This window comes from Euprymna scolopes, chromosome 5 (assembly GCF_053919585.1).
Source record: "Euprymna scolopes isolate OS-2025 chromosome 5, ASM5391958v1, whole genome shotgun sequence".
NCBI lineage: Eukaryota > Metazoa > Mollusca > Cephalopoda > Sepiida > Sepiolidae > Euprymna > Euprymna scolopes.
The window spans coordinates 104,588,502-104,613,671 of NC_136486.1; the positions used below are offsets into that span (position 1 = coordinate 104,588,502).

Consider the following 25,170-nt stretch of genomic DNA (forward strand, 5'->3'; position numbering starts at 1 on the left):
TAGAAAATTTTCCCTATATATAGAGCACTCTGCTGGAATCCTTTTTTCCAAAAAAATATAACTAATTATAACACAGTATTAGTAGGATCTTTAATTCTGTCCTATTGTAATTTCTAAGCCATCTTGTAGTATTGTGTGGTGTTCAATCAGTACAAAATCTGAAGAAAATGCATTGTTCATCAACACTTTCCTTACAATTGCTTTATCCATAATTTCATAAAAGCAAAAGTATGATTTATTAGAAAAATTAAAAAAAAAAAAAAGGAGACTGTACCTTGCACAAAATTTCCAATTCTGAAATAATTCCATATTGTACCTCTTGGCTAACATCAAGCTGTACAACCTTTTGAGAAATAAAAAAAAAAATTTGAAGAGTTGAAAGTTTTTAACTGCTGAATACCATTTGGTGTACAAAAAAAAAAAAAAAATTGTTTTTCTCCCTCTGACACACAAGTTAACTGTATGACAAAAAAAAAAATCTGTATTTTCTTTCCGACTAACACGCAGAGTACGTACAAAATGACTCCGAGTGAGCAAAAAACATCTTTCCAATCAAAGAAATACGGGGTGAACGCAGTTGAATTTGAGTATCGGTAATTTTTTTGTGTCCTATCAGTTGGGTTTCAAGTTTTGAACATCGCACATGCCACCCTTGGCCACTTGTTTCCATGACTGTTGTCACACTCCTCCCTGATCTCATGATCATACAGGCTATATCTCGGTGGTGGTAGTCATTGTTGGGTGCTTCTTCATAATTGTGGGGCCTCTTCAGAACCATGGGCTTCATCGGGGGCGCGCATGTCTTTTACTCCTGGCTCTTAACAATCTTCTGAGTATGTTTCGTCATCAGGTATCACTTGCCGATCTGCTCTCCAAGGATGTTGTGCTGTCGGAATATTCTGATAAGAGTACACGATATTGGGGATGTAGGTCCTTCCCGTGTTGGGGCATCCCATCCATCAAGATGGACTGTCGACTGATTATCTCAATTACACAACCCTGGCTAAATCTCGTGGTACCCTGACTCTCTGGTGTCGTCACTCACACATACTCTCCAATTTGGTATGGACTATGCTCGGGGCCTGCAACTGGTGGCACAACATCGATTCCTTTCACCCAGACCTCATACTGGTATATAGCATTGGCTGGTTAGGTCAAAGATGATTCGTCTTTTGGAGTCACATTGTACAAATAGACGCCCTTTGGTATGGAGCAGTGCATTTTAGCCACAATCTGTTTTACATTGCAATAAGTACGCTTCCAATTGGTGAATTATAGTTGCCGAGTCCTGTCGTATTAATTGCCTTCACACTGAAAACCGAGAATGGCCCATAATTCATAATAGTTAGGAAATGGTAAGCACCGTAGTGTGTAATGTCCATTCCCAACCGTTGCCAGTCACTGTTCACCTCCAGCTTTCCTTTCTCCCAATGGACTGGCGCTGGATCTATAGATTGGCATTCCAAACATGTTTGTAGTGCTAATCTGACTCCTGCTTTTGTTGTAGCAGGGAAAACTCTCCGGGCAAAATAACCGGTGCATCACACTCCTGGATGTCCACTGCGTCCAGCTCAGCAACATGCACTGCACTGATTAGTGGCTTGGATCCCGCATCCTTCTTCATGGCATTGAACTATCATTGTGGTATGCACATCAATTGATCCATCATGTTGTGAAGTGACGCAACCAATGTCACATCTACTGAGAGCTCAATTCTTTGAATGTATTCAGGCGTCTTCTAATGAGCATCTCACTGGCAGCCTCGGTATGAATTCCCACTTTCCCGCTGAGAGTTTCCGACGCCCAGTTTTGTACACACGCAGAGTCTGTCTTCATGTGTAACACCTTGGTCTGCCACAGGAGTTAATTCCTCTCAACACCACATCCAATTTATCCAGATTAATATACTGCGCATCGTTCTCAGGTCGCAGCCAACAAGTGTCGTCCACCACAATTCCATCTCTTTCTAATGCTGCTCTGGTTGCTAGCATGCTGGCATTGACCTATACATTCAGTTCCTGGCTGTCCACGCACCAGTTCTCACAAGCTGGATCGTTCTGCTTTACCGAGTCCACAGTCTCGCACATCATATGGCGGAGTAGGGAGTCTGTAATCTTGTCATTCCAGCCATTTGTGATTGAACAGGTTCTTCTCTTTATGCCATGCACAGCCACACACATACTGGGAGGTGCCTTGTGAACATTCCACACAAAAAAACACAGTCCACTGCATTATGATATTTTCAATTTTATAAGAAATATGTTTTCGAAATTATAAAAAAATTTTTCTTTTTCATTTTAAAAATAAGTTTTTTTATTTGAATTTATATATTAAATATATGTTTATGAAAGTTATATATAAGATAAAATTATTGAAATCAAAATAACAAAATTTGAAATACATAATATTCCCCAAATAGTTTTAAAATAATTAAAAAAATATTTTCAATAAAAACTAAAACTAATTTCAATAATTTTTAATAAAAATAAGACTGAAAAAACTTTTCAATGATTATTAAATAAAAAAAAAAACAATTGGAAAAAAATCGTAATAAAAACGAGCACATGAACGAGGAAGATAAAGTCGTGACAGATAAAAATGAAGAAAGTAATTTGACTTGTCACCGTTTTCGGTAATGATACACTGGAAGTTAGGAAGTACGTTCCATCCGTCCATAACTTTGTAGATGCTTTTGTAGTGAGCGAGGAGTTATTTTTTTCAAAGTAGAGGGGCTCGCCTCGCACCCAACCTTCCCAGAAGGTACATACAGTGCCTAGCCTTCCAAAATGGTCACTCATCTGGTACTGGCCAAGCCCAACGTTGCTTAACTTCAGTGATCTGTTGAGAACCAGTATGTGAACGTGATTGTGCCACACTAGGAAGTACATTAACTGACTATAACCTTTTTTTATATATATACTTGCGCGCATCTCTTCAATAGCCACTATTGTGAGAAATGATGACTCGGACAGAAGAGAAGACAAAGGAGAAGTTCACGGAGACAGCGTTGGCGAGCAGGGAACTACATGGTATCACACCACAAAATTGAACTCAGTTCTCAGAGCCAAGGTATAATGACGATATGGATAAGAGAAGGTTTGATTTTAATAACTTGAATTGATTGAACGATTGAGATGAGTGAATTTTACAAGTAAATGATTATGGTATATAAGCGCTTTTAATGTGAGAAATTCAGTCAAGAAAATAACTGTATAAATAACCACTTACTTTTACAGCCATAATTTTCTGAGTTGGTCCATGTAGTGATCTAGAAGTAAAAGAAAAATCACTGTTGTTCATTGTATCGGTCATTAATTCATATCGTATAAATCCGAAGATACTAGTGTCTGCATTGGTTTCCCTAATAGTTTTCTAGTTAGAATTCTTTCCAGAAAGAGATTGGCTACTTGCCAACATCTGAAGTGAAAATGATTTTGTGCAATTGTATTGGTAAATGTGTTAAACTCAAAGTATATTTTCTTTTATATTTATAGAAATGGTGCCAAACAAGGCCAGAAGCCACTTGATGTAACTGACTGACTGATTGACCGTCAGTTGTAGACAGGTTTCCATAACTTGCATGGGTGTGTCTTTTTATGGTTACTTTGATGTCTATTCACCGTGTCTTGCAAACTTACTTAGAGCAGACAAAGTTTGAAACAAAATTTTTACAGTTGGTTGTCTTTCCTATTATCAACTCTTTTAAAAGGATGAGTATTTTATCAAGACACCATCTCACCATAGTTCTCCGCTAACTGAGGCATTGTGTTTGTCCATTGTCAAGATTATGATCATCCGTAGAACTAAGCTGTTCTCTAATGTGCCACCAGATTTTTGTTGGATGCCATAAAAACTACTGCTACCAATAGGAATAACAGAATTGTTTATTGTGGTTTATTCCTCTAGATCAGCCGTGTTCTGTCTTTGGCCATGCATATTAATAAGGTTATCTCTTGAATGGTGTGACTCTTCATCATGTACTGACTGTCATTTAGTATAGAGAGGTTGTTGCAAACTGTAACTACACAATGGGTCATTTTAAACATCCCATAGTGCTGGGTGATAAAAAATACTACTACTTTCAGATTAAAAACTGGCCAATGATAAGTGTAAGGCGGATATATTTTAACCCAGAAAACAGATTCTTTCTCTTTTGTCAAGATCATCGCTCATGAAGTCAGATTACAAACAAAGCTATTTGAGGGATATCTTCAAGCCGCCCTTGAACAGCTTCTGCTGTCCTCGTATGGTTATTTTGCCTTCGTCCACCTTTCTGAATTGCATGTTTTGTCTCATGTACTTCAACGTATGCAGATTCAGCAACCATTTGTGGCTTGCAGTCAGCTAGGAGAAACTGTTTTGAACTGTTTGAGGGATACCGTTAGGTTGTCCTAGAATCATTCCTACAGTCCTTCTATGATTCTTTTGCCTTTGGCCAGCTGAACATAAACGAGTTATCAATATATAATCATTTATTTTATCAATATTTACCATTAGAGAGGTTTGTAAGTAATAAATAAAAAAATTGGTCATATGAATGGTTGCACTCCCAAATGTGAGGAAATAAGCCATAAATTTGTTTTCGTAAGTGAATTCCTTCAACCTAATTAGCACCTCCAACCAATTAGCTTAAAGTCATTAAATATACAAAATGACAAAAAAAATAAAATGTACTTTAAATTTTTATAATTAAACAAAAAAAAAATAATAATCATCATAAGAGTAATAAATTTTATTGCAAGCAAATAATTAGTTTATATATTTCTAAAAACAATCTGGTGTTCTCCATGGTTCTACCAAGATAGAATGTGGATGCTAAATAAAAATAAAAAAATTGCAACAAATCTGTATGATGTATTTACATTTTAGGGAAAATGAATACCAGTCCAAAAAATTTACAGAAATTCATCAGTTAGTTTGGTTTTTAGAAAATAAATATTGAATGCTGAATATACCTGCCATTATTAGTATTATTATGAAAGTCAAAGGAGATGGAGGTAAAAAAAATAGGAATTATCTCCCTTGGATATAATGATTTTTTTTTTATAGATTTTCTAAAAACAAAACTAATGGACGAATTTCTGTAAATTTTTGTCATTATTTTCTCTCAAAAGTATTTACATCAAACAAGTTTACTAAACTTTTACCCACAATTGCCTCTGTATTAAAAAACAAAAATAAAAAACATGTATGATGTACATATCCATGACAGAATGAAAATGTCACATTCCAAAAATCACATAAATTGAGCAAGTAGTTTTATCTTTAAGAAAATCGAATTTTATGAGTCTGCGAGGAGGGTCTGTTTTGCATCTCCATCTTGAAGAAACAATAGGAGATAACTAAACAATAATTGAAACTTGCAAGATCAGCATTGTAATGACTGCAATTTCTCATTTATTGCCTAAAATCATTTAAAAATGATTTTATTTATGAAAAAATAAAACTACTTCATCAATTTATGAAATTTTTAGAATATGATTTTTTTGTTCTTTCACGAGTGTACATCATAAAGATTTTTCTGTATTCTGAATAAGAACCTGTTTATTACTTTTTTTTTCTAGATGGAATTATAGAGAAGCACTAAAAATCTGTTGATTTCGTTAAAATATCAAATTATCTTTCCTTAGTTCAATTTTGTTACCCACCTGCTCACTTTGCCACTGTTTCCAGAGCCAACGACTTCAATAGTCTGCAGATCTTCAGCAGCGATGTTACCACATGCCAGGATATCTTTAATGTTCTCAGCTTGAGCAGATCTTATTTAAAAAAAAAAAAAAGATACAAAAAAATAAAAAATGAAAATCTTAAAATAATAACTAACCAAATTAGCCAATCATCATCTTCATAACATGATTCTCTTGTTAGCATTGGTTTCACCAATATTTTTCTAGTTTGAATTCTTTCTAAAAAGACATTCGGTGCTTATGGGAGCGACCACATGAAGGTCGGAGTTCAGGAGAGTACTTACCATCAAAATAGCGATAGAACAGAGACAGGCTGGCGACGTCTCTTCTGTAGGAAGGAAAAGAAAAGGGCAGCACCTACTAGGTTTCGAAGCCGGTTTTGAATTCTATCAAGGGAGGATAGGGCTGCTGAGCAGCTCCTGTCCAGATGTGGCAACAGTACTCCATTGTAGGGCGCACCTGTCTCTTATACAGATAGAGGATCACATCGGGAGTGAGATACTTAGTAAATCGATAGAGTGATCCAAATATCTTTCCAGTGATCTTGGCAACCAATCTGATGTATGTGTTTCATCTCAGATCAGGAGTGAATGTCAGTCCCAAAAGCTTGCAACATTGTAGTTATGAAGATTTAATTAAATATTACTTAAATATTTGAAATTTTAAAAATATTTTTTAACGTAGCTAAAACAGGTATTTCACGATTTAGAGAAATGTGCTTACCTTTTCTTTTTTTGACTTGGTATAAACCGGCTGAATGAATTGGACAATTGTCGAGTGTTGATCTAAAACAAGAAACAAAGTAAATATGAATAGAATCAACAATCCAAGATTTGTTTTTAAAGAAAATTAAATGAATTTTCAAAATTGAGGCTATTTTTTTTTTTTTTTTTTTTTTACACAGGCATCACCACATTATCAAGGCCAAGAGGCCACTCAAGGATAAGGGTTAAAGAGTGTACACCAGAAATTGGACAATATAGTAATCATTAGTAATGAAAATTCGGTAAATTTGATGACTTATATGGAACGGCTCATCAAGAACTTATTTATGTTAGACTTGAACACAACCATATTGTAGTCAGAAAATTTTGTTACCATAGGACCATAAGGAATTGATATCGATGTGATTGCAAAAGTTATATATGGATGGAGTAAATTCAGAAACCTTCTTCCATTACTAACCAGCAAAGCGTTACTATTGCTAACCAAGGGAAGTAGAAAGTGGATGTTGGGTTTACTTTTAGAAGCCTTGTAACTCTCATTTCCCTTATTTTTGGTCCCCCGACAAAAGGAGGGTGGACCTGTAAATTCAACCTTGTCCGTTCGTCTGTCCACACTTTTGCACAAACATTAAACATGATATGAGTAAAAAGTAACTGAATGGATTTTCCAGGAAAACTCCAATTCCCCCCCCCCATCCTTGGGGTGCCTTTCGGGTTAAAATAGTTAAAATTTACACTTTTGTGCTTATTAAAATAAATTGATGCCTTGGATTTTTATAAAATTTTCTGAAAAGTTGTAACTGATTTCTATATAAATTTTGTTTGTCTATACTTCGCGATAACCCTTGGGTGTGCCCCAGGGGCTCTTTTAGGGCTAATAAAAACATTCCATTTTGAGGACTATTTTACTATAGTTGTCCAAAATTTTCTATGTGTATGTTTATTTAGCAGTTTTGTATGGTGCTGAACTCAAATTTAAATATGTTAAGGCCTTGGGGACTTTTGAGGCTTTTTTTTGCGTGGTGCAGAACTCAAATTTACATATGTTAAGGCCTAAAACTGCATTGTTTGTTCATTTTCACTAAGATCTGACATCCCCTGGGAATTTTGGGACTGGTTGGGAGTGGGGCAAATACTGAACTTAGTCATTTTTTTATGCCTTGTTCACTGTGAACTAATGAGGGACCAATGTTTCTGACAAAGTTGGAAGAATTGTTTTCTGGGTCAAAATTTATTTACTGAACACTTGCTGTTGGCTAGTTTTAAACCTTGAAGTAATATTTTGTTTTATATCCTTACATCAAGTAGCTTTATACCTTGTCTGGTGCAATTTCCATTATTGCAATATTTTTGGCATACTAAAGAGATAAGATCTAGAAAGATTTATACAATTACATATATAATCATGGATAATAAGAATGAACCAGTCTGATACCAGAATCACTTTATAAAACATAGTGAATCTCTGAATTCTTCAGTGATAACTTTCCATCTTGACACGAGAACTGCTGACTGCAATTGGATTAACACTTTACCTTGAAAAGTTTCTGACTGGATTTATGCCGCCACTTCTTTTGATTGGGACAACTACATTTTTCTACTACAAAAGTGGCTCTACACTCCAAATCCATTAAAAAAAAGAGTCTGTAAGGCATGCATATGCAGGGTGACGATGTATGGAAGTGAAACCTGATCAGTGAGAGTTGAGGACATGTGTTGCATGAAGAAATGATATGAAAGTAATAGAATAGTTGTGTACTGCAAGGCTTAAAGACTGGCTAAGATATGATGAGCTCAAAGGAAGACTAAATCTGGACAGTATAGGGTGATGCATGCAGAACAGGAGACTTTGATCGTATGGTCACATTTAAAGAATGGATAAGAATTACTGGGTTAACAGGTGTAGAACAGTTGAAGTAGCAGAGTCAGAAACAGAAAAACAAACTTTTACTTACTGTTAAACCATGGATATTTCGATGCTGAGGAGTTTTACAAACTGTAAAAGAAAAATGAAAAGTTAAAAAGCAAAAATAAAAGAAAATGAAAAGAAAACATGAAACAAAATAAAAATTATGTAAAAATAAAAACATGACACAGAAATTTTTAACAATGAAATAAACAAAAAATGAAACGTTAAAAAACAAAAAATGAAACGTTAAAAAACACAAAATGAAACGTTAAAAAACAAAATGAAACGTTAAAAAACAAAATGAAACGTTAAAAAACACAAAATGAAACGTTAAAAAACACAAAATGAAACATTAAAAAACACAAAATGAAACATTAAAAAACACAAAATGAAACGTTAAAAAACACAAAATGAAACGTTAAAAAACACAAAATGAAACGTTAAAAAACACAAAATGCAACAAAAACACAAAATGTAACAAAAACGTAAAATGTAACAAAAGCGCAAAATGTAACAAAAAACGCAAAATATCACAAAAACAAAAAATGTAACAAAAAAAAACACAAAATGTAAAAAAACGCAAAATGTAATAAAAAAACACAAAATGTAACAAAAAACACAAAATATAACAAAAAACGCAAAATTTAACAAAAAAAATATAATATAAAACACAAAGTGGAATGTAAAAAAACACAAAATGGAACATAAATAAACAAATTTGAATATAAACAAAAACAAAATGGCATGTTAAAAAATAATTGAAATGCATAAAAACAAAAATGAAAAGAATCAAACAGCCAAACAAACAAAATATATTCAAGAAAATATTTCCCTATTGTAAACTGAAAGAAATAACAAATGTTAGTTTAAGAATTAAAATATACCATTTTGATTTTAGTCATGGTCATGATAAGCCAAATACAATATTTATATAACGACAACTAAGAGTATAATAGTATGAAACATGTAAATTTTGTTATAGTACAGAGTCACCCCCTCACTAACAAAATTGCCATCAATAGAATTAGTGATAAAATTCATAGTAAATTTGTACATGTCCATCATATGTTAATTTATCCAAAAATGAAAAAAGATTCTACTTTTTTCATGAAAAACTAAAAAACAATTATTTTAGAATTTAGAGTGGGGGATCTGTTACATATATAAATTAGCATGAAATGATCATAAATTTTTGGAGCAGCAGTTTCTAATAAAATAGCATTTTAAGAACAAAACTAATGTCTAAGAAAAACGGAAAGAGCATTTTTGAGAATTGGCAAATTGAAACATTGATGAAGAAATAGGATGTGATACACCGATTGATTTCGACGTATGAGGTCTGCCACAACAACTAATTGTAAGGAAATCTACATGTGATTTGTTTATAGTGAAAGGGACGGTTAGAATCTTTAAAAGATCTCTCGGTTGGAGTAACTAAACTAAGGAGACAATGTTTGGCATCCCCAGCAAAAACAAAGTGATAAGAAAATTAAAACAAAAAAGCGAAGAAGGTTTTGTGCAGAATGAACCACACGTTTCAGTAACAACTGCTAATCTCAGTCAGTACAATGGCTGTCACAAGATCAAGTAGATAGTAGACCTCAGGTTTTACATTAGAGTTTTCCTACTCCTAGATACATGTCTTAATAAAAACTGAGGATGCATCTCTCCCATAGAAGTAGGGAATTGCATGTAAACAGCCTGAAAAAATTAGCAGTAAAAATAATTAAAAATTATGATATTTCCTCCTTACATACTACTACTACTACTACCACCCTCAAATTTGTTGGTTGGTTGTTTTTGTTTTATGGCATATCAACCCTTTTCGGGTCATTTAATGCAGAATCCAGTGATTTTGAAGAACAATTTTTTAATAGAGTATATTTGTTTTTTCAAGTCGGTTTCTATTTAACCCATAGTTAGGACCCTAACAGGTACTACCACTCCGGGTCAGAGTGGACCTGGGAGCAATGGCAATTGAAGGGTGGCTCCACACTCCCCAAAGCCTGCAAGCTGGGGCCTCACCATCGGATATAGTTTAAGGTCATATCAAGGACCCCCCAAATTTGAGATGGTAAAAAAAATTTATGATCACTAACCCTAAGTCCGGGTGGCAATAGACAAAATCGCACAGAAAAAATATCCCAACGCTATTTTTCCAAGAAATTAAAAAAGGTGGCAAAGAGTTCCTATTTACTTTACCTCCCCATGGTACAGAGTTAGACACCAGCGTCATTTTTTAACGTGGAGAAAAGAACAAAAATAAAAATTGTCTCAGTCGTGAAAGATTTCTCCTCCACCGACAGAACAAGAAATTGAAATGTAGCATCTGAAGAACAGATACTACACTTTGATCTTGGCATGAAGACTAAGAACGTCTGCTTTTAACTAAAGATAAAAACTGGTTAGATGTCCTTAAAACACTATCTCATCAGAAAATGAGTGATCATTTTATGGTAAATTTATATGCTAAACTGATCCCCTACTTTAAAATCTAAAATATGTTATTTTGTTTTATTTACATTTACCACACACTTTTCCAAGCTGTTTACATATAATTGTCAAAAAAAAAAAAAAAAAAGTATAATCTCAGTTTTCTTTTTTGGAGTGAAATAGTATATGGTGTATTAATACAATAATAACAAATTGACCACCATTTCTCTAAGCTAACCATATCAGGTACAAATAAACTTCACTCTATGCTTTACTTATCCACCAAGTTTCAACAATGAATTTCCAACAGTCTCTGTTTCATTGCCATCTATAATATAAATTTCATCTGTCTGTTTAAATGTATGTATGTTTGTATATATGTATGTATGTATGTTTGTATGTCTGCCTAAAACTTTCGACAGAGGTGACGGATTTTTACAAGATCAGTATCATTTTGAAGTGCGACCCTTCGGACGACAAATACAAAAAATTTGGGTAGAAACATTAATTCCTTCACCCTCAACTGGGCACTTTTCTACAGGGAGGGGCAGCTTTTTTCGCCAATATTTTTTAAAGTAATCCCCTCTTTTTGATTAACTAGCCTTAATTTAAACATTCGTCACTTCCGGTTTGGTGATGGGCGCAACGGCAAAGATGTCACGTTTTATTTTTCACATTCTTTTCCCCCTTCGCAGCATGGGTTCGAGCCTGCCTGCTTACTACCACATTTTTTTTTTTTTGCTCAACACACACCTCCAAACACAATGACGGGAACCCAGGCTAGTTCAATGATAAACGGAAACACTTTAATGATCATCTTATCAATAGATGTGATCCTGAATGGTCTTCACATTCACCTGAATAAATAACCTCCCAGAGTTTTATCAGTGGAATCATCTTTAAGATAATGTCTATCAAAACAATCCCTAAACTATTCTCATTTTCTTAGTTTCTTTCACTATATACAAGTCTATAAGTGAATAAACTAAGAAATGAAATGAAATACTCTAAGAAAAGAAAAAAAGCGATAAACTTGATTATATACAAGTCTACAAGAAACTAAACAAAGAGGAAGGCCCTGAAATGGCCAGTTTTCTCTTGTGATAACCGACATTAACTGAAAGCCGAAATGGATTACATAAAGGAAAACAGCTGAAAAACATTGTCATATACAAGCCTACAAGGTAAGCTGTTTCTTTCAAAACACAATATTTTTTGTTGTCCGCTTACTTCATGGCGAGTTTCTGTTACTGTTCTGGTAGTGATTTTTATCCCTTAACTGAAGAAAAACATCACAACTCAAACCAAGGCAGTGTCAAGAAAGGAGTGGATAAGAATTATCAATAATTTGCACATCATATTCGAATGTGTTTATCATTGAACTAGCAGTGGGGGTGAAAGGCGCCTTTGCCCATGAAATACGCTTAAATATGATATTTTAATTTGTCCAGATTTTGTATATATTTTTATAGTCGTGATTTCAAAAGTAAAAAAAAAAAAAAGTATATAGGTGCCATCAGTTAGAATCGAAACCAAAACTGTAGCATTCAAAGCTGGTGAAGTTACCACTGTATCAACGTGACATGTATATGAACTGATTAAAAATTAAAAATAAACTAAGATGAATGTTCAAAATGTATAACGATTTTTTTTCAATTTTGACCAATTTGTGACCCATGAAAAACAATTTTAACCAGCTAAAGACCCATCAAAGAACAGCCTATAAAAAAGCCAATCATCTCAGGCCCCTAACGCCACTCTGCGACTTTTAGTTTCGGAGGAGATAGAGTTTTAAAATATAGAGATAGACAGACTGACCGACAGACCTACAGCTGTTTATATATTAGATTACAATAAAACAAAGACTTTTGAAAATTCATAACTGAAACTTGGTGGACAAGTCAAAGATAAATTGAAGTCTATTTGTACTAAATATAGGTGGATTGCAGAAAGGATTGTGATTTTTATTAATGACGTGAGGGATGACATTTGGGGGAGTCATCAGTACTTTTTACAGTTTAGTCAAGACATTAAAAAATGAAAATATCGAAAAAAGTTTAAATTGTATGTACCCATTATAGAACAAAGTCCTCCGAAAAACAATTTCACTTAATTTCATCAAGTAGTTTTTTTTTACAGCGGAAAAACACGTTTTTATGAGAGCGCGTTGAAGGCGGCCATCTTGGATGTAAAAAAAAAAAATTGTTTGAATTTTAGAAATGACAAAGGGAGATAACTCCAGTTAAAGCACTGACACCTCTCCCCATCTCTAATACTAGTTTTTCTTCCTAAAAATCGAACATTTTGCTCGGTATCATAACAAATTGTTTTTTTGCTCTAAAAAAAAATTAAAAAAAAAAAAAAACTACTTGATGAAATTAAGTGAAATTTTTTTTCAGAGAACTTCGTCCCATAACGGATACATACAATTTAAACTTTTTTTTGATATTTTCATTTTTTAATGTCTTGACTAAACTGTAAAAGTACTGAGTCATCTTCTATCATTCATATTGATTATTTGGATATGTTCGTGTTTCTTATATCGTAAAATATGATGAACAAGGTCTTTGGATTTTCTTTTGTCTGTTCCGTCTGTTCGGGGAATTGTCCATGTCTCGATCCATATAACGCTTATGAATTCAAGAAACAAACATGAAAATTATCAGTCCATCGGATTCTACTACTTAAGAAACATCAAGGTCTTTTGGCTAGGAATAAAGTGTAGTATCTGTTCTGATGCTTTACTTCATCTTTTGGTTCTTGTCCAAAATTCTCCTATAGTAAAGAACAAAAATAAAGAATGCAAATGTATGTACTAGTGATGAAATGAAAATATTATATTCCAAAAATCATATAAATAGATCAAGTAGCTTTATTTTTAGATAAGAAAATCAAATTTTATAAGTAACAGAATAGCTGCCATTTGGAAAACAATCTGAAAAAAGAAAAAAGAAAAAACAAAAGGAGTTAATTCAATAATTCAAATTTGCAAGATTTATGTTGTAATGCCTATAAATTCCCATTAATTGCTGAAAAGTGATTTTCTTTATAAAAAATAAAACTACTTGATCAATTTACATAATTTTTGGAACATGATATTTTCGTTTCATTAGAGGTACATACATCATACAGATTTTTCTTTATTTTTATTTTTTAATATAGAGGAAATTCTAAATAAGAACATATCTTTTTTCTCTTTTATTGATGACTGGGGGGGGGGTACCCGGCGTTGCCCAGGTGTTTTTAGGTGTGTGTATGGGGGGGGATAAGTAATAACCCTGAAACGATGTTAAAAGAAATCGGAAAAACCAAATCAAAAAAAAAAAAAAAAAACAGCGGAAAAAAAAAACGCTGTGTGTATGGGGGGAGGGGGGAGTAAACTAAAGAATAAGCGAAGTAAAAAAAATATAGAAACGTTGCCCGCGTGTCTAAAGATGTAAAAGTAAAAAAATAGTTTTCGTCGTGAGGCTGGATTGAACCCGGAACGTGGAGGTGAAACTAACTCCAACCACTTAACTGTCTAGACTAAGAGTAAGAGGAATTGATTATAGTGTTAAAATAAGGGTTATAAAGCGAGTGAAAGAGGTTTGATTGACAGATAGGCACTAAATGAGGTCATCGGGGGAACGTTACGAGATGACGTAGCAGTATTTTATTTTTTATTAAATTACGTATTTCGTTTCCTGTCCAGACATCTCTCTCTATCTGTCTCTGTCTCTGTCTCTCTCTGTTTGCGTTTGTGTATGTGTCTCTCTCACTTCGTCTTCCTTACTCTAAAGACTGGAAAATGGCGTCTGGCTGTTTTTATTTTTAAAAACTTTGATCGTTAATATTTTTTGTAAGCATATTTTTTTTTTACTTCACATGTTTGGCTTATTATTTTTCGTTTAACTATCATATCTAACTATTTTGAATGTGCTAATAAATTTGATAACGTTGCCATAGCGTAGAAGTTCATAGTTTAGCTTTAATTAATTATTTTTTTGCCGATAACAACATTTTTAAATTGTAAATTCAGACTGCCATTAGAGCTTGCTGATGTCAAGATCACGTGACATGACTCAGCGGGTTTTAAATACAAGTTGACCCAAAATAAACAGCCGCGTGTATACTTTATGTAGAAGAGTTGGTGCCCGTTTTTTTTGGGACAGTTATAAATCGATTTAAAAATATGTAATCTTTAACATTAAAATGTCACTTTTTTTTGCCCCCCCCCTGCAGAAAATCGATCATTTGGCGCACTTTTGATGGTCATTTTGGGCTAATTTTTCGATATTTGTCGTCCAGAAGGTGGGGCTTTCATATGAGACCAAGTTTGTGAATTTTTATCCCGTCGGTCAAAAGTTTTTAGCAGACACACAAACATACATACATTTTCGCTTTTATATATATAGACTAGCGGGGAGTACCTGGCGTTGCCCGGGTATTTGTAGGTGTGTGTGTTTGGGGGGGGTAAATCAGAACAAAAAGGAAACTTAACGATAGCGATTTAAAAAAAAAAAAAAAGATGGGGGGGGGGCATGTGGGCTCGAACCCACAGCCCTTAGGCCTATAGACTGAGCCTGAACACCTGCGCTACGGTGACAATATTAATGTTAGAGCGATTAAAGTGAGTCAAGTCAAGGAGGTTTGATTGACAGGTGGACGCTTAATGAGGTCATCGCGGGAGCGTTACGATGATGGGCCGTTTTTCGGCGTTTGTTTACTTTGTTTCACTGTGGGATCGTTTTTTCATTCACTGCGGGGCAGTTTGGGCTTCCTCAAGATGATGAGGGGGGGGGGACCAGCTTCCCATTGTGAAAGGGGATTGTCCAAATTGAATAGCAATTGTTTGATATAAGGAAAAAACCGCATTGATCAAAGCTAATTGCTTTTGGACGCTGGGAACGATGCAACAAACTTCGTATTAGTTTCGCTTTTATTATCCAAAAAAGGCAAATCTACACGCGCCGATCGAATAATGTTGAATATTTAGCTTTTAAAAGTCGGGCAAATTAAATACACACACGACCCCGTTTGTAACGCGTAGATATTATGATTTCAACGGGATATAAAAAGTTTTAAAAATGAGCGACGGCCTTGAGAAGCCAAAAAGCAAACATACATACACACATTTTCGCTTTTATATATATATAGATTTCATGAGTGGCATTTTGAGGAAGTCATTTTATAGTAGGTCTTTGCCTTTTTTTAATATATAAAAGAGTCACCACTTATCAAGGCCCGAAGGCCACTCGAGAATAAGGGTTAATGAATGTAAGGTGGTAGTTTAGTAATCATTAATGGTATAGAATTTGGATTATTTAAGGGGACGGCTCAACAAAAACCTGTTTACATTGGACTTGAAGGCTACCATATTGTAATCATCTGGGAAGCAGGTCAGTGGAACAATGTTCCCCAGGTAGGCAGTTCTAGGAAAGAAGCCTTGTTCATAGAATCTGCGTTTAGATTTAGGTACAGATAAAAAGTGGGAGAAATCGTTGATAGTGGTTGTAGTTAGTCGAATGCCTTAAAATATTTTGGTGTTTGACCTGCTTACATTTTTCATAGAAATGCAAACAGAACTCGGTATTATGAAGTGTATTAGATTCTGTTAGTGCTATTATAAACAAAGTTCAAATACCTTTTGGATATACAATGAGGGGTGGCAGCAATCCTCTAACTAAATCATCTTCTTTAAGACAATTAAAATACTAGAAAATAAAAAAGAAAGAAAAAGAAATTAAAATAATTAAAAAATAATAAGCAGATTTTTTAGTTTTATTTTCTTTGTACGATTCATCATGCTATGATTTTTTGGTACTTATGCAGATTTTGAACCGGATATATAAGCATCCACTCAGCTTTGCCTGGAACATGACTGCAGGATTATGCCGAGTATGGCTGATGATCAAATCTTAATGGTATGAAACAAAAAAACAGTAAACTAAATGGAAATTGTAGGATAAAAAAGGGGGAAAAAATAATGATGTACTGTAATTTTGCTTTATTATTCATTTAATGTTTCATGACAGACAATTTTTGTATGCAAGGGAGGGGGATTACAATAACCACTTTTTTTTGCAATTTTTTTTTTCATTTTTGATAGGGAATGCTTAGCAAACAGTAATTTTTTTTCAAAGAAAATTGCATGAAAAAGTTAAAAAAAAAAAAAAAAAAAAAAAAAAAAAAAGATTCAATCATTAAAACCTATTTTCTTTTTTTTTGTCAAAGAAAATTGTACAAAAGCGTTTGTTCACCTCCAGCCCCATCTGTCACTTACGGAGCCTCTCTTTGCAATGATGCATCTAACACCACATATAATGCAATTCTTATTAGGATCTGATTAATTTCTTATTTTAATTAAAAAAAAACAAAAAAAAACAAAAAAAAAACTACTTCTTCAGGCGTCAGCAGTTGTTTGTCTAACATTGAAAAATCTATAGTGCTCTTAGTCTCCATGCTTTCTATACAACATACACTTTCTTATTTTTTTCCTATTTCAATATTTATCTGAAAGTCGTCTGCTTGTTGCCACGCATTGTGATTGGCTGATCAATGTCTTACATCAAATTACAGGCAAAGCTGAGCGGTTGATGCCATGTTTCAGGCAAAGCCAAGCGAACGCTTATATATAAGTGCTGACAAGGCAAATCAATTCCTCCACTGTTATGCACATTGGATATATTTTTTTTTTTTTTTTTTTTACAATGTTTGAAATTTTATTTTAATTTCAATAATTTCATTTGTTATTTTGATTTCAATAATTTTATTTTTATGTTTTCATAAACATATATTTATTATAGAAATTCAAATGAAAACCTTTTATTTTTAAAATAAAAAAAAAACTTTTATTTTACAATTTCATAAACATAAATTTCTTATAAATTTTCAAAGAAAATAAAAACTTTCTATTATTTATAATTTTGTTATTAAAAGTGCAAATAAAGACTAATTTTCATCGTTTTGTTAATTTTTATTTTATATTTTTCAACAATGTCCTTCTCTTATATTTTATTTCAATAAATCACTTCACAATAGAAAAGTGAAAGAACTGATTTGCCTTGTCACTGCTCCCAGTAGCGCTCTGCAGAAAATTAGGAAGTACGTTAGCTTACGTTTGACTTTATAATTTTGTTTTGCTTTCTGTAAGTGTAGCTTTGGAAAAAAAAATTTCTGGCTCCATAATTTTTAAATACACTGAAAAAACAATTATTTATTCACATTTCCATTTTTTTTATGCACTCTTATCATTTAAACCAAAAAAATTGTGTTTGCATTTACTGCTGGAAAGAATAAACCACAGCATTGATTTGGATGAAGAGATTTTCCTTTGCCTTATCAATCTTATCTACTGCGGCTGTTTTTTCTTTTCAACTTTTAGATATGTCTGGGGTTCTCAATGAGAGGCTGTGTTCATCAATCAGTCGGTTTGTCACACTTTTGTTTGAAAGAACATTTTCATTAATCTTGAATACTTAAGTCAAGTTAACAGCATAATCACGTTTGACACACCAGTTCCTGTCAGATCATCAAAGTTAAGCAACGATGAGCCTGGCTAGTACTAGATGGGTAACCATTTGGGACTTTCAGATGCTGTATATGCTCTCCACTTATCTCAGCATTGTTTTCAATTATCCTGGACTTTTCCTTGCCACTGGACTCAAACAGTGCGGATTCAGGAGAGGTATAGTTGGGGATAACACAACCCTTGCTACACAATTACACGCACAGCTGCCCCTATAGAGATTATCCTTTGTCTTTCAAGGCATCATCTTTTTTTTCATTCGTCAACTGTTTAAGTAGCATTCTCATCATTAAAGGAAAAGTAAATTTGTATCAGTAATTCTGGTACTTTTTAGATTGGCTGGATTCCATTGTTTGCATTGATTTACCTTCATTTTTTCTAGAATCAGGTGCTTAAGGGTAGGATCACATGAAGGTTGCCAACATCCATAATTGAAAGTAGCATTGTGGAACAAACTGGATTTGAACTTTGCACACCTAGATTATCATTCTAGATCATTATGCATTAAATTTTTTCTTTTTTTATTATGCAAAATATAAATTAATAAAAATATACAACAGTTGCCTTTTACAGGATTTGTGTGGATTGTGGGGTCGTCGGAGTTATGAAAGTGGTATCTACGGTTTACTATTGCACGTTGCAGTAGAGAAGTATGCATAATGAGTAAAAGAGTCGCTGCATTTCTCTTATCTGCAGGCATCATTATTGCCTATTTGTTTTCGCTCAACTATATCAAGAACCCTTTGACCAGTTTTAAAATCTGCAAAAGTTGAACAGGGCAAAAATAATATAGCGCATTACGCATATTATTTTTGCGTCCACACGTTTGCAATGCAAGATGAAACTAATCACAAACATTTGGCAGCCATTATAGAGCTGGAAAAGAGCAAATATAATATGGCATGCTATTTTTGCCCTTACACTGATTGCAATGCGAGACAAAACTAATCAAACATTTGCCTGCCTTGACAGACTTCAAGATAACCAAAAAGTGAATCTTTCATTCCTGGAGATTTTGAGATATTTAATACGATATGGGAAATGCCTGAATACTTAACAGATGTAGTGAATAAAACTGGATCAGCGTACTGCTTATAACCCAACTCACATGGCACAGCAAACCAACCCTACATAATATACTACATATTTCCTGCTGCAACCTAATTCCCTCTGGAGTATATGATATGCTTGGATTAGATTTGCTGTCTATTCACTGGAATGTAACAGTGGCTTCTGTCGCCTACAGATTATTTTATGGTTCTTGCCCCACAGCAATGCTTAAATACCACCCTGTGCTGTGGCTGAACAGACCAAATCTGTGATAATGTACATTCATATTAGACCCTCTGCATAATCACACTGTTTGCTCAGAGATGTATTGACGATTTCCTTTCACAATATGTTCTGCAGTCCTGAACGTACTGCCACAATATTGTGTGAATGAACATGTATCAATGTCACATTTTCAGAGTTCTGTATTGACTAACTATCGTGATGCTCCTAAGTTTTATGCATCATTAGTTTCGTAGCCTCTGTCTATTGCTAACAATTTCATAACCATGGCTTAATAAAGGGAAAAAATTAATTAAAATAAAATTTAAAAAATAAAGTCAAAGGACTTTTTTAAGCCTTTTACTAAGTACAATAGAATCAATTTTGTATGACATTTCATCTTTTTTGTCTTTAGTCAGTAAAGGAGAAATCCTTCTAGATGGAAGCAATTTTAAGTTTTGTTTGCAATATAAAATGCTTCCTTTTGAGAAGATGGATTTTCCTCAACCAACCTTGCATCTCACTCTACACCAGTGGAATGATAAATGAAAACTGCTGGGTCCTTCAGCCTCACTTTCTTTCTCACTTTGAGACAGAACTTTCTTTAGGAAGGGACTTTCCTCTCCTTTCACTGTTTTCTCTGCTTGAGCAAAAGTACAGTCGCCTATCTGTCCGAGTTCAGTCTTTTATTCTTCTAAAATCTCGGGAATTCTTGCGGTTAGTCCCGCCCTCTTTCACATAAAACCAACCACGCCTACCGCTTCCTCTTCTTCCTCTCCCAGCCCGTGTATTGACAGCAAACAGAACAGACTTTCTGTCTTTTGGAAGTGAGTGCATTAGAAGAATTACTACTACAATAAGCGAATATAGATTTGAATTCTGACAGATTAACAAACCAAAAGCTACATTTTCAACAAACAGGACTTTCAATGAACATCATCTTAAAAAAAAAAAAAAAAAGAGTTTATCACAATGAGAAGTGAGCTTACAGCGAAACTAAGAACTAAGCGGCAACTTAGTCATTGAACTGAATAGCTGGAATACAATGCTAGTTAGTAATGGCAGAAGTTAACCTAAACTTACTTCATCCACATCTCAATTCTTATAATCACACTAGCACCTGTTCCAGTCAGTGTGCCAATGGTATCACTAAGATGACAAAACTTCTCAACAGCAACAATGAAATGAAATTGAAAACCTGTTTTTGAATAAATGTATCATGTGTGACAGGCAATAAACCTATACCTCCATTGAAAGGAGGATGTAATGCCTGGAACAATAACTTCATGAGAAGAAATACAATATTTTAATGATCACAGCCAGAATAATCTGTGGATAGCAGCATGCTATATAAAACTCAAAACGTCCTTGATTGGTTAATAAAACCAATCATTTTTATAATTTGTTATGCAGCTCACTTTATTGTATCGGATGTCTGTCTACAACTGCGAGTTTGGGATAAGCACTGTCCACTTTGCACTGCAGGTGCAACACATAAAAATAAATTGATGCAGCTTCTACTGGCATGGGTGGGTGTTATCACCAGAGACAGCAAACAATTCATTATTCATATCAGCTTGACTTTAGTAGATGGATCTGAAGACGTGTGGAAAACGTCATCTTATTTTGGACGAGAAAAGCAATTTTGTTTTTCATAATTAAAATAGAAAGAAAAAAATAAAAAGCTGTAAATTTTTACACTTGTCAGCATTGTTTGCAATTCATCGTCACTCCGAACAGTTATCCGCTCTCCATCTTCATCAACATCTAAAAAGAAAAAAAAAAGATAATTAGAAAGATTTTTTTTGTTTTTTTAAATTTGGCATTCTACAAGGAGCATTCCAAAAGTAATGCTTCCTACCGTTTTATTCCACCTGAATGGATCAGAAAGGATTTCAAATTGCATTGCTATTATGACTGAACTTATGCATTCAAGACCTAAAAGTTTCACCTCTCTGTTGCAGATATTCACGTTGTGAGACTAAAAAAAAGTAACCCTTGTCATGGATGTGTTTCAGAAGCAGAGATGCGTCCTTGAATTCCTGGAAAAAGTCAATTGAGAATGGGGGTGTCTATGTAGAAAAATAAATTCCGGAGCACAAAAAGTTTCTCATTTTAATGGTACTATCCTTGTCTTCATAGCACTTTGACTTTTTTTTTTTTTTTTTTTGTTAAAAATAGGATGCATTAATTTTTGAATGACCCCTATATTTCCTTTTTTGTCTTAGGTTCTCTTGTGAACTATTATTGCCACTTGGAAACTTATTATTTTTAGATGATTTTGTTAATCAGATATAACCATTTCTTAACAGATTATTTATTCAGCTCGTCTACCCAACACTAATAGTTTATTTTGTTTTATCTTTTATACTTATTAACATGTACTTGTGCGCTCACTACCCATATCATAATCGTCCCATTCACTGTGCCAGTATTAAGTTATTTGATCCAGAGCTGCAACAAAAGGATTTTTTACCCAAACAAAAACCATAACTACTTGAAAACAAATAACATGTCTATATTTTGGGGTGATTACAAGTGCTGCTCGTTTTCCTAAATCAAATAAGAGATTTACAAAGTGAGAATTTTGCCTGACCAAACCAAGATGTATAAATCCTATTAATGCAGTCATTTAGCTAAGAGTCCTAAGTGCTCACCTAGCTCAGAGAGGCAAATTGGTCCAACTGACCAAAATTTCTCAGAAAAAACAACACCTTGAACATCCAATTCCAACTGTCTGTTAGAAATTTAGCGTACATGATGATGAAACAAATGATGCAGTAACAGGCTGGATCTTACTGCCTCCCATCAACTCCCAGAATCTCTTCACCTCCCCCCCCCACCACCACTGGAAATCTTAAATTCTGGCTTTTGTTAATGTATCATCCAGAAGCAGACTACTCGAGATATCCAATAGAGATAAATGACTAGACAGTGTCCATTCAAGTTTTATCTGAAGCCCGTTTAGAAAAATTACCTTTTCTCAAATAGATCGGTCTCAACATGTTTCCCTGTTTAATGAGGCACTTATTTTATATACAGTATAATCACATTGACACACTGCTTCTTGTTAGATCACCAAACTTAAGCAATGTTGAGCTTGGTCAGTACTAAAATGAATGACCATTTTGGAATTCCAGGTGTTGTATGTGCTCCCTGCTTATCTCAGCATTGTTTTCAGTCATCATGGACTTCTCCTTACCACTGGACTCAAACAGTGCCGATTCAAGTGTGGTTGGGATTGTGCAATCCTTGCCTCACAAATATACATGCAACCAACCTTACAGGATATCGTCTTTTGATACTGAACAGAGGTGTTTTTGCATCGTTGTTATATTTAGAATGAAAACGTTCTAGCACACAGACCTGTTATATATATATGTGTGTGTGTGAGATCTTTTCTGTCTGTGTGCGTGCAAAATTTCTCTACTAAACTCCTTCTCTGAACATTTGCTTTACAGACTTAAAAAACTTAATATACAGGGTATCAGGACCGTGGGACACTTTCAATTTGGTTTTTAGCCTGTAGAAATAGCTGCTAAGGGGTCAAAATTTAAAAAAAAAAAAAAAAAACAGCTGACCGTGGCAGGAGTAAATTGACTAACTCCTGAGCATGCACACATTGCTTAATTTTTAGTCTTTTTTATCTATCTGGCGATACCTAGGATGGTAACGATGAAAGCTGAAGCGCTAAATAACAACTAAGGGAAGAGCACTGAATGTTATGGTTTCAGTTCCAGTTGATGGCATCAAAATCATTTTTTTTTTTACTTTTAAAATCATTAGATATTGAGTACAATATATATAATCAATAGGATATTTGTTCTACAATAATAAATACAAAATCTGCATGAATTAAAATATTAAGTGTATTTTATGACCGGGCAACTAGAGAAAAAAAATACTTACAGTCAAATGCTGTCAATGGAAATTTGTGATGTAAAACCTCACTGATGACTTCCTGAAAATAAAAACAAATCTATTAGAACAATTGATTGAATTATTTGCACATTGCACTACAGGTCACATCTTAGATGTTTTTTTTGTTTTGTTTACTTGAGTACGGGAGGGGGGGAACCACCATCAAGGCCCAGAGGCCACTCTAGGATAAGGGTTAATAAGTATGCGATAGACAGTAAAATGATCAGTAATGACAGCATTTGGGTAGGGCTTGATTATTCAAGAGGATGGCTCCACGGGAACTTATTTACATTAGATTAAAAAATGACCATGTTGTAGTCAGATGGAAAGCAGTTCGCCTGTTATTCTCACAACATTTCAGCTGATATAACCTCCGACTCACTTCAAGTGAATCTTATTGAACTCAAGAATCTGTACAGAATTTTGACTTGAAACTCTTTATCTAATCCATGAGGGTTGATCATTCTTGTTCTGTCAGCCATGATCAGGTAGAAGTCATAAGTAATTTTAAATATATTCTTAGTATTGACTGTATTGAGTATTACAACTTCAGAAAACTGAAACTTAGAATTTACTATTATTTAATATTATGTTACTTAAAACTTGCACTTGGAAATGGCTGACTAAACAAGAACAATCTACTTTCTTTTTTTTTAATCCTTTTGAGATGAGGCTTCATAATTTGTGTATTCTTTTTTTTTTTTTGCGCAATGTTGTTTTGTAATTACTGGGGATAAGTTACAAAACTCAGCATTCCTATCCCATTGCAGTCAATCACCTGAAGAAGGCCAGAGGATGAGTTGGCTGAAATATGGTAGAACAATAACAACTATGAAGATGAGAATAACAGTCTGCAAAAAGAATGAAAACAAAAGAACAATCTATCTCAATGTATGAAATAATAATGGGACGATTCCAATATTATTCCCGATTCCGATACAATTACCGATTCCGCACTAAATTCCCCGATTCTGATACAATTACAGATTCCGATTCTGATTCTTTATAAATCTCTAAATGTTTAACTATATAGTTGTATTTTTCTAGGATTACCGTAGAAACACACATGTTAAATGTGCAAATATTTTCCTAAACGTAAAAATATACTTGTGGGAAACGATCTATCGATTTTAGCTTCACTGATGGCTTAAAATCAATCAATATTAATTATTTTATCATTATAACCAGCAATGGAAGATTTAGCTTTAAACAAAATTAAATAAAAAAGACGATTAAAAGAATCGTTTTGGCATCGGAAAAATCGGTACAAATTTTTCAGATTCCGATACCGATTCCAATACCCTCAAATATTCTGCATTTTTCCCATTCCGATTAATCCTCCCAAGACTAGTATTAAATAAAGGATTTAGTTCACAATTCCATAATGGTTTCTGGGTTCAGCAAGAAGCATTTGAAGAAGGTTGAAGACTATCATGGGTGAAATGAGACCAGTCATTGTAATTATCCAAATAATCAATGCTCATCTCAATAATTTTCATATATCTTTATTTTGTAAATCCCTATTGATAAAACATTGAAAAGATTATGCACACAATATCCTCAGTACTCTGAGCAAAAATTTAAATCTTTATTTACTTGGTCGTACTAAATGGACATATAAGCACAATATACAAGTTCTTTTACTAATGCTCTCGTACAATATAAATGGACGGTATCGGATAAGTTGGTCTTTTACTTAAGCCGCACTTAGCTTGC

At 33.9% G+C, this 25,170-nt stretch overlaps 1 protein-coding gene across 1 annotated transcript in view; it reads right to left on the reverse strand.

Annotated features, from left to right (window-relative positions):
- LOC145276943 (dual specificity mitogen-activated protein kinase kinase 5-like) overlaps window positions 1-25,170 on the reverse strand; it is a 79,116-nt gene that overhangs the window by 49,341 nt on the left and 4,605 nt on the right. Inside the window, exons 2-9 of the mRNA XM_080128449.1 lie at window positions 23,443-23,494; window positions 21,233-21,300; window positions 16,378-16,447; window positions 8,368-8,408; window positions 6,411-6,472; window positions 5,649-5,759; window positions 3,229-3,268; window positions 275-343 (exon numbers count right to left, since the gene is read on the reverse strand). Coding sequence (XP_079984575.1) covers window positions 275-343; window positions 3,229-3,268; window positions 5,649-5,759; window positions 6,411-6,472; window positions 8,368-8,408; window positions 16,378-16,447; window positions 21,233-21,300; window positions 23,443-23,494 — 513 coding nt within the window. The remainder of the gene's footprint in view (window positions 1-274; window positions 344-3,228; window positions 3,269-5,648; window positions 5,760-6,410; window positions 6,473-8,367; window positions 8,409-16,377; window positions 16,448-21,232; window positions 21,301-23,442; window positions 23,495-25,170) is intronic.